At 54.2% G+C, this 10,557-nt stretch overlaps 1 protein-coding gene across 5 annotated transcripts; it reads left to right on the forward strand.

Annotated features, from left to right (window-relative positions):
- Window positions 1-1,107: 1,107 nt before the first annotated feature.
- Window positions 1,108-10,557, forward strand: CCNQ (cyclin Q). 5 transcript variants are annotated; one of them, XM_088833783.1, is made up of 6 exons: window positions 1,108-1,399; window positions 2,736-2,924; window positions 3,864-4,047; window positions 5,279-5,411; window positions 6,877-7,104; window positions 10,061-10,557. In XM_088833783.1, exons 1-6 carry the CDS (start codon window positions 1,282-1,284, stop codon window positions 10,148-10,150), a joined length of 942 nt encoding a protein of 313 aa, XP_088689909.1. In that variant the 5' UTR covers window positions 1,108-1,281; the 3' UTR covers window positions 10,151-10,557. The 5 variants fall into 5 exon arrangements, with proteins under 5 accessions (XP_088689909.1, XP_088689910.1, XP_055249535.1 ...); XM_088833784.1 differs by having other exon boundaries at window positions 10,121-10,557; XM_055393560.2 differs by lacking the exon at window positions 2,736-2,924 and having other exon boundaries at window positions 1,112-1,399.

A 10,557-nucleotide genomic window follows, 5' to 3' on the forward strand; every position in this document is an offset into this window, starting at 1 on the left:
ACAAGTGGGGCAGAATAAAGAGACAGACACAAGGGAAGAGGCCATGTGACAACAGAGGCAGACACTGGAATGATGCGGCTACAAGCCAAGGGACCTCTGGGGCCACTGGAAGATGGGAGACAAGGAAGGATGCTGCTATAGAACCTCTGGAGGGAGTATGACCCTGTTGACACCTTGATTTAAAGTTCTAATGTTTTAAGTCACCAGCTTTGCTGGTCATTTATTATAGCAGCGCCAAGAAACCAAGCCAGCTGGTGTAAAGAGAGGACCAGGTGGGGGAAACTGACTAGGGAGGGGCTAAAAGATAAAGGTTGGCCTTAAGGTGGTTTTTTTCCTCTCAACCTTCCAAACTCTCTCAAATGATATAACTGTCTGGCTGTATCAGAATGACCAGAGTGCACTGGCTATCAGTAGCTTGGGGGTCCCTTTAGGGTTGTACTTCCCTAATGCCTGATGCAGAATTTCCTACTTGTGGAAGACACGAAGTGTGGGATTGCACTGGGAGCTGGATATTCAATTAACACTCACTGAGCAAACATTTCTTAAGCTCCTCCCTTGCTGCCAGGCTGGAAAGGAGAGCTGCAAGCAGGTCCGCCAGGGATGCTGGGCCCCTGGAAAAGCCTGAGACAAACAGCCCTACTAACTGTCCTCATTTTGTGCACAGCGCTTCCTTCGGGGCTTATCTGTAGGTCTGGGAAACTCTGGCAAAGCCGGATTTGGGTTTTAGGAACACTGAGATTGAACCCCATGTCTTGTCCGGTTGGGAGACACCGTTGCAAGCTCTGGTAAGCGCCGCCTCAGCCCCACACTGGGCCACCAGCCCGGAGCGACACCGTAGGGACTTGTCGCTCAGGCGTTAGAGGAGGTTGTTTTCGCGCCCTGGCCCTAGGACTGTAACCTCCCTGCGCGTTGGAGTAGCCTCCCGCGTTCCCGAGGCCGCCTGTGGGCTCCCAGGGGCGGGGTGTGAGCCTCCGGGGGCGGGGCCTACGCCTCCTGAGGCGGTGCAGGATGACTTCCGGAGTCCAGGCTGAGGGGCGGGGAGCGAGACCGTGGCCTGACAGACGCCTGACAGGGTGGGCCTGTGCGCTTGCGCTTGATCTGGCGCCTGCGCAGTCGGCCGGGCTCGCCTTCAGCACCCTCACCCGGGGGGGTGGTGGGGCCGACCCAGGCAGGGCGGGGCGGCACCTCGGCTCCCGCGGCGAGTACCCCGGGAGCCAGCCGCCACGCGTCTGGGCGCCTCTCCTTCCGGTGAGGGGCTCTGGGTCTGTGGGGCGGGGCCTCATGGAGGCCGGCGGCCCCGGGACCTGTGGAGGAGGGGCTGAGACACTGGGCTCAGAGGGGCGGCTGGCACCTGAGTCGAGGGTACACTTCCGAGTGACAAGGTTCATCATGGAGGCAGGTAACCGCGCCAGGAAGAGGGCGGGACGTGGTGGCCTGAGCCGCAGTGCTGCCCTTGCGTCCAGCCGGCCCCCAGCCTGTCATGGGAGCCGCGAGCGGACGGCCAGGGGCGACTGGAGTAGGGGACCCGCTTCCCGGAGGAGGGGAACCTGCCAGACGCGGAGCTGGCGTGGCTGAATGGAAGGCAGAGACCGGGCCTAACCTGCCCGAGCGGAGGCTCGGCCTGTGGGTTCTGGCCTCAGCCTGGACGCCACGCCCTGCCTCCTGGGCTTTTGGCCATTTCATGACTGGCGCTTAGGCCCCAGGAGAGGATGTGGCTAGGGACTGGCCCTAGCTTAGAAGGTGCCTTCCGACACACCTGGCACTTGGTCACACGGAACCTTCTGGAACACGCCATTGGTGGCGCTCCTGACAGGTCCCATCACAGCGAGGACTCAAGGCGCACCCTCTGTTCTGAACCCTGACACGGTGTCCCCTGTGCTGTTGGGCACCCCTTCTCCCAAGGCTGAGGCTTGGAAGCCAGTTGTATTTCAATGGAAACTTTCTCTGTCAAATGCTAGGTTGTTTCCGGCCTTGGTTACTTTGTGGACATCCTGCGGAAGAGGAGTTTAAGTGTTTCCAATTCTTACTCGGTGTCCACTGTAGTGTTGAGCGCCCCTATTCCCAACAGGCGAGGAAGCCAGTTGCATTTCCGTAGAAACGTTGTTTCTGTCAAAAATGCTACATTGTTTCCAATCTTTGTTACTTTATGTACACTCTGGGGAAGAGCGGTTTGAGTGAGTCTGCTTTCAACTCAACATAAGCAGACTCTGGAGAAATAGTTTAGGACCATTAATCCCAGTGGTTTGTACATTTAATTTTCAAAAAGTTTTGAAAAGTGTATAAAGAAGGATGACAGTGGCCCCTCATATATGTCACACATATACTTGGAAGGTCCATGTAAACCAGGAAAACATGCTACCCTTTGAGGCTCACATTTAGCAATACCACCTCATCTGACATTTCTGAGAATGACAGGTCCTATGTAGGAACTGTCTACATAGAACTTCACTGTCTAAAGTCAAGTTTAAACCTTGAAATGCTAAAACCTAAGTGCTAAATGCTGAAAGCTAATTGTAAAATGTTTACATATGTCCTTCCTCTCATGTTTTGCATATGCCCTTGCCCTCTGTGTGAGGCTGAATACTGGTCCAGAGATTGCCCCATCCTAATCCCCAGAACCTGGGACTGTTACCTCATGTAGCGAAAGAGATTTTGCAGGTGGGATTAAGCATCTTGATGTCAGGGAACTGTCTTAGATGATCTGCTGCACCTGATATAATCACACCCATCCTTAGAGCTAGAGGCAGGAGAAAGACGGCAGAGGAAAAGGCCATGTGATGATGGAAGCACAGTTAGAAGATGCTGCACTGCTGGCTCTGAAGCTGGAGGAAGAGGCCATGAGCCAAAGATTGCAGGCACCTGTAGAAACTGGAAAGGGCAAGGAAATGGATCCCCCCCTGGAACCTCCAGAAGGAACCGGCCCTGTAAGAGAAAAAGTGTTGCTTTTAGCCACTTTGTTTATGGTAATTTGTTCCAGCAGCTCAAGGGAACTGATACATCTTTTTAGGTAGAGAATGTTGAACACAATTTTAATGATTATTGGTGGTTCTCCACCTTCCCTCAGTCTGTGGGGTGTCAAGTTAACCTTCCCTTAACCCTGGTCATTGTGAATTTGTTTTAGTTCTGTGACCCAGTGCAGTGATTTCATTCGTAGCTTTCTGAGGGATTTAGGGCTTTTAAGGCCTAAATCAAACTGTCATGCTCCAGTTTTTGAGTTCTTTCTGTTCCCTTTTCAGTATCTTGTTCTTCTTCCCTCAAGCCTGGCTGTGGCCATCGATGTTGCTTTTCTCCTGCTCGGCCTATGGTTGCCTTTAGCAGTCACCCTGCGTCCTTTGCTTACCTTTTCTGACCCTGTGGACTAGTACCCTAGTGCATCAGGACCTGTAGCATCTGTGTGGCACTCAGAGGCCTTTTTTCCTCTGGTCACCTTGGCAGGGTTTTGGTTACAAGCTGCAGAGGTGGGGGTGACCTCTAGTTAAATGCCTCCTCACATGGAAGCAGACACACAGCTGGTGCTTTCAAGATGTGCAGAAAGGGATATGCCAGGCACTGACTGGGGAGAAGTTTGAAGCCTTGGGGGCTTAGGAGAAGTGAGGAACCTGCAGAGCTGTGAAGGGAAGGCTGCACTTGAGTGTGACCTCCAGGGGCTCATTAGCCTGTCAGAGTCTGACAAGCTTGCCTCTAAATTCCTCAGGTCAAGGACCCTGTGGAAGGGTTGGCAGCCCCTGTCAACTGGGCCCTGGGCTCTCAGTGCTGTCTGAGCAGGCGTGTGCACCCTCAGTGCCCAACTCAGTGGTGCACCTCACACTTCACAGGGGGTGAGCTCTGGATGAAGCTCTCCCCTGCGTGTTTTCTCTTGGTAGGTGTCAAGCTAGGGATGCGGTCCATCCCCATCGCCACCGCCTGTACCATTTACCATAAATTCTTCTGCGAGATCAACCTGGACGCCTACGACCCCTACTTGGTGGCCATGTCTTCCCTTTACTTGGCCGGCAAAGTGGAGGAACAGCATCTGCGCACGCGTGACATCATCAATGTTTCCAACAGGTAGTGGCTTCTGGTGTCTCCCAGGTGCCAGCAGTCAAACTCAGAAGGAGGCACCTGGATGGCCTTGAACTGGGGCTAGGAGCTCCAGCAGCAGGGCAGGAGTGAGCGCAGTGTCAGAAGTCTAGGGGCACCTGTGCAACAGCACCTGGGGCCAGATTTGGGGGAAACCTCAGAGGCCTGATGGCGTGCAGAGAGGAGTGGAAAGAGGCTGTCACAGGCTAGAGCAGACGGAGCTTGCAGAGGGGCACCAAAGAAGATTCTCAAGGTGTCTTGGACAGGACAGATCAAAGCAATTGGGTTCTGGGGCCGTTGTCCTATTTAGATGGTGTGGAAACTGGGTCAGAGTTGCCCAGGAGTGTCTCTCTCAGCCCTGGGCCTGAGTAGCCATGTTTCTGTTGGGGAAGAACGTGGGGGTCCAGCCGGCTGGGTGGGCTGCACCAAGGCCCAGTGGGTCTGGGAGAAAGCAGTTTCTGGAAAGTTACTGACTAGCAGTGCATCATAGCTCTTCCAGGAACTCTGTAATCCTTGAGGAAGAAAGCTATTTTTGTGCTGCTTCTCTTTTAATAAACAGTTAATGGAAAAGCACTCCCCACCCCTTAAACATGACAGGTTTGTGATGTAGTGAGAATGACTAGGAGAAAAAAACCAGAGAGGGCACTGCAGGGGGTCAGCCGGAGTCCACCTGTAATTGCCAGGGCCCAGCAGGGAGGGCGGGTGGGCACGAGGGGAAGTTGTAGGGCTCACTAATTGGATGTCGGCACCCAGGTGGGTTTTGTGGGGAGCTCGGAAGATGAGAGGGGAGCTGGGAACAATGACTCAGTGGCTGAGAGTTCTGATCACTCGAGTGTAAATCCTGTTCCTGTACATCTTAGTGATCTTGCGTAGGTGGGAGTCCTGTAGACAAATAAGGTGTACACAAGGACAGAAAGATCTGGAATGAAAGAAAGACAATCTGGGAAATAGCTGAAATATTTTTATGTTTCTGAGTGTGTGTTTAAATACCTTCCCTGGGCCCAGACTGAGCGCCCTGGGCATTGCCAACCCTGGGTGCAAAGAGCCCATGTCTTGCTGAGTGCCATGGCACAGCCATTGGGGCTAACACTGGAGGCAGCTTCTTTCTTCCCTGGTTCCTGTTTTTAATCCCCTATACAGACATGTAGGTGGACCCTGTGCTGGTCGATGGCAGAGGAGCCCTGGTGTGTGTATCTGGACACCCCGTTTCTCTGTTCAGGTACTTCCACCCGGGCAGTGACCCCTTGGAGCTGGACTCGCGCTTCTGGGAGATCCGGGACAGCATCGTACAGTGCGAGCTGCTCGTGCTACGGGTCCTGCGTTTCCAGGTCTCCTTCCAGCACCCACACAAGGTACGTGTGGGGGCGTTGGTAGGAGGGCAGCAGTCACTTATGGTTCCCAGCAGCATGAAAGTCTTTGCTCTTTATCCGGAAAGTGCAGTCACCTGAGCCTGGAGCCACACAGGGCTCTGAGGAGGCGCAGTGACACTCGGGTGGCCTGTCTCATCCCCACTCCCAGGGTTCTCAGGCAGCTCTGATTTCAGCTTCTGCCTTTCTGCCCACTCGGCTGTGGCTGAAAGCTGGGATCTGTGTGCCCTCTGAAGCCTGTGCCTGTCCCCAGACCCATATAAGTTGTGTGTTCACTGACCCACAAAAGCAGAGGCAAGGCCGGTTTCATGACCTGCTGGAGTCTCTGTTCCTGGGAGTTGCTGCTTCACCTCACAGCTCACACGCAGCTCATCTGTGCAGAAAAACCCTGAGAAAAGCTGGGTCACTGACTTCACTGCTAGGAACACATTCCTCCCAACAGCAGATCTATCGCAGAAAGCAGCCCTGCAATGGACTCCTTTGGGGGCCTGAGGCCTCATGTGGGCAGTTGGCGGGTGGACTGCAGAGAGAAGGAGGAGACACTGTGATGTGGGCCTCTGCACTGTGATTTTGTCTCTTTCCCATTGGAATTTTTGTCGAGTGAGTTGTAGATTTAGAAGGAGTCAGAAGAAATAGCCCAGCCTCCCCAAATGGCATTTTGCAAAACTCAGATAAGTACAAGATAACAGTCAGGGTATGGGCACTGATACAGCACCCCTGCCCAAGTTCTGGGTGTTGCTTGCTTGACACGTGTACTGGTGGCCACTGCCTTGGTTAACATATGAAATAACAACTTGGTCACCATGGATGCCTTTCTATTGCCCCTGTTACCATCTCTCTCTGTCACCACCTCCCTAATCCCAGAACCCACGGTGGAGATGTTCAGCAGTCATGGTTTGTGTCGGTGCGCAGTGCAGGGCTCCTCTGCCCGTGGGCTCAAGGAGAGCATGTGTTCAGGCAGAACAGGAGCTGACAGTTGAGCTGGACGGTGTTCAGAGACTCGAGCCGCGCCCCCCCCCCCCCCAATGTCCTGTCTCTGGCTGGCCTGTGGGGGCTGTGATCTGTTCTGCAGATCAGGCTGCTGTTTCTGGAGCTTTATGTTTGAGCTGGGCCAAGGGGAGGAGCAGAATAATTGCTGATGGTGTCCGGAGCAGGGCCATGTTGACAGAGAGGCCCAGGCAGGTTTCAGGAGCTGGGCTCAGCGGACAAGAGCAGGCGAACCTGTGGGGACCTGGGGCGGGTGGAGGTGGACCTGGTGGCAGGGTGGGGCCACGCCTGTGGAAGGCACTGGGGCTTTTTTCCCCAAGTGACACAGGGAGACGACATCTGATCTGTGATGTTTACACACTGTGGCAGTTTAAGAGAGAGAGGCTGGCAGGGGAGGGCCTGCAGGCTCCTGGTTAAGGAGGCAGGTGATGGTGGGGGGCGGCTGACTGGCATATCTTTACAGTACCTGCTCCACTACCTGGTCTCGCTGAAGAACTGGCTGAACCGTTACAGCTGGCAGCGGACCCCCGTCTCTGTCACCGCCTGGGCCTTGCTACAGGACAGCTACCACGGGGGGCTATGCCTCCGCTTCCGGGCTCAGCACATAGCCGTGGCAGTAATCCACCTGGCCCTGCAAGCCTATGGGGTTGAAGTGCCTGCTGAGGCCGAGGCAGAGAAGCCATGGTGGCAGGTGAGGTGACTGCATTGGCGTGTGTACCCCCCCCACCTTTTCCCTCCCTGAGGACCTTCAGCAGTCCCCACACCAGGTGTCAAGTGTCTTTGTAGTAATTACTTGCAAAGAAAGATACGGGCTAATGGGGAACCTTGAAGTTTGGAAATATCCTGTCGCCATAGCCTATGCTGGGCTCTTCCCCGTTGATATTGTGGATGTTTGTCGGGGGGGGTTATGCTGGGCACTGTTGGGTACAGGGCGGCATCACCAGCCTCCACCCACTGGATGCCGTGACAACCCAAGCAGTGTCCAGACATTGCCAAGTGTCTCGTGGTGGGGAGGGGGTCACCCCTGCTTGAGAACTACTGAGCTCAAGCAAGCACTTTCATTGCATTGAGTGGGAGCTTGCTGTGGATCAGACATCAGTAAGTCTGGCGTCACATCCAAAGTATCGGGGGTACCCTAAAACGACAGTGGCTGGTAGGTAGGCAGATAGGTGGTAGATACAGAGATGAATCAGTGATGGGTGGATGGCTGGATGGATAGATGTTAGAACGGGAATGTTGACGGATGATGGATGGGTGGGTGGATAAATGTATAAACAGGGGAGATAGATAATAGCCCTCCTCCTCAAGACTGGCTGGACCCAGGGAGCAGTTTATTGAGAGCTGGGTCAACTGTGTCTGCCAGAAAGGCTGCATGCAGTCCTAGCAGGTTTCCCTCAGTAGTCCCATCATTGCTTAAAATGGGATTTTGAGATCATTCTCTGTTTTTCCTTTCCCATGCTTGAAATTTGCTGTTCCTTTCTTCATGAAATGAAGCTTCTTGTCCCTCCTCGTCCTGGAATGAGATTCCATGTGAGCAGACTTTGAATTGCTGGAAGTCTCCCCTTCTTTGTGCACTACCCCTCCCCTGTGAACCTGCAGTGGCTGCCTCCCCCTTCCTGAGCGCCCCTTGCCTTCCCCGGGCTGCTCTTCCTCAGAGATAGCAACTTCTCTCTGTGCTTCATTGTCCTTTCCTGCCTGTCTGTCCTTCCCCCTCCCCTGAGGCCAGGGATCTTGTCTGCCTCATCAGCGACCCCAGGCCCAGCGCCTGGGCCTGGCGGATAGTAGGTGTGCAAGTGTCGTTGAACAAAGGCATCTGTGGCCCCAACCTCAGGCTGGATGTAGCCTGATGGCAGCTTGGAGAGGGGACCGGGAAGGGTGACTGAGTGGACAAAAGCATTGCTCTGTGCTGGAGTTCTTGGGGACTTCCAGATCATGTGACCCTCTGCGTCCCCACTCTGTTGAATCAGGTAGTGGGCCTCTTTTCTGGGTGAGCCTACTTCTCTGGGCGGCATAGCCATGCTTCCCTCATTCTTCACTCTCTTTGGGTGGCTCTTGGCTCCGTGTGCCGGAACTCTTGGGCCTCCTCTGGGCGTGTGAGGGCCACTTGCTTGCTGATGAGAGACACCTCCTGCTTGCATGCTCCCAGCTGCTACCTCTCTGTTGCCACTTGTCTGCTCTGGGTGGGCTTTCCACACTGCTCAAGAGACTTGATATCCCCCCTGAAGTCTGTCTGCCCTTGGTTGTGGGGGTGGCGGTGGGGCAGTCCTTGGCACCCAACTGAGTTGGTCCTCTGGGTGGATGATGCTCCAGCTCTAAAGCAGTAGTGAGTTGTAGAAGGACTCGGAATTTCCATCCTTTTTAAGGCTGAGGGCCGTTCCATGGTACAGCTGGTCTGCGTCATGTTGGTTGCTTGGGTTGCTTCCAGATTTTGGCCCTGGGCTACTTTTTAATGGTCATTTCTTGACTTGGGGTCTCCAGAAACATTCAGGTAGTAGATTCTGACAAGCAAGCCCGTGTTTCTGAGATATTAATTTTGCACCCAGAGTGTGGGGGCGGGGGCGGGGAGAGGAATGGCTGGATCTTCCTGAGCTGGATGGGGAGGGTGGGGGTTTTTTCCAGGTCACTGTATCCCACTTGAGATGACAGCTCACGATGGGTTCAAGCTTCCTTGGGTGTCTATGCAGCAGGAGGGGTACTCAGGTCCAGCTTTTGCCCCGGCTCAGCCCCAGACCTGGAGCCCAGGCAGCAACCCCCAGGCCTGGGGGCCACAGCATCCAACCAGGGACTCCTTGTTTTGCCTTTTACTTCTGGTGTCATCAGGGGTCCCCAGGGGCACCCTTAAGCTCCATGTGTCACTGGAAGGATTCCCAGAGTTCAGAAAAGCCATTATACTCATGGTTATGGGTGTCAGGGTTAGTTCCTGGGGAAGGAGGCAGGTTGAAATCAGCCAAGATAAGAGGAATGGAGGTAAGGTCCAGGAGAGAGCAGGTCCAAGCTCCCAGGTCCCCCTCTTATCAGGCAGGGGCTAGCAGTCCCTTCCCAGGAGCAGGGCCAGGGCCAGACCTTACTTGGAAACAGGCAGGATTACCCCTTTCATTTGGGCCCCTGGGGACTCACCTTACAATTTTATAAGCTCTATGGCACAGTCAATGGGCAGTCTGAGCAATTTCCTGGTGGTTCAGTGGTTAGGACTCTGCACTCTCGCTGCTGGGACCTGGGTTCAGTCCTTAGTTGGGAACTAAGATCCCTCAGGCTGAGTGTTGCCACCAAGAAAAAAAAAAAGGTGATCTGGTCCAGGCTAGAGAGCCGGTCCATGTGTTCTTCAGGGACTGGCCTAGGGTGGGATGTGTCCAGTCTGCTTCTGGAAATGGAACCCCCCCAGAAACCATGGAGCTGAGAGCCCATGGGTAGGAGCCTGTGCTCTGGGCCCAGCTCTGTCACCAGCTCCCCACGTACCCAGGACAAGTCCCCTCTTCTGTGTGAGCTGGATGATCACCAAAGCCTCTTCTGTCTGGAATGGTCTCCAATAACAGAGTCCCCATGCCATCCCCACTCCTGTGTACTGTGGTTCTGTGCTTAGTGGCAGGTGCCTTGTTTAACCCAGAGGGAGTCTAATCAGAGCCTGTTTTCCTTCTCCTCCTTTCTAGGTGTTTAGTGAAGACCTTACCAAGCCAACCATTGATAACATTGTGTCTGATCTCATTCAGATTTATACCATGGATACAGAGATCCCCTAAAGCCCTGGTCCAGGCCTCCCCAAAGAGAAGCCCAGGACGCTTGGCGGCCTGGGGATGGCACTGCCAAAGGGCCATAAAGGCCAGCCCTCAGAGGACCACCTGGGAGGGCTGGTGAAGGCGATGACCGTCCCCAGCAGCCGTGGTTGGGACAGTGACGGAGTCACGCCTTCAGCGGGCAGGCTGAGAGTATACCACGTGGGGCGGCTCAAGGCCAGTCGCCATGTCGACATTTGTGCTTTGAGAGGACCTGGCTGCCATTGAAGAATGACGTCATCGGCAGGAAAATCTAAGAAGCTATGGGACTGCACCCCTGGGGATTTTTTAAAAACCAGATTTATAGACAGTATGAACGAATGTTCAACATAGATGGAATTTTATTTTGTGTAATAAAAGATGATAGAAATCAA

The sequence above is a fragment of the Moschus berezovskii genome, chromosome X, assembly GCF_049115385.1.
Source record: "Moschus berezovskii isolate FMDL1 chromosome X, NW_MosBer_1.0, whole genome shotgun sequence".
Lineage (NCBI taxonomy): Eukaryota > Metazoa > Chordata > Mammalia > Artiodactyla > Moschidae > Moschus > Moschus berezovskii.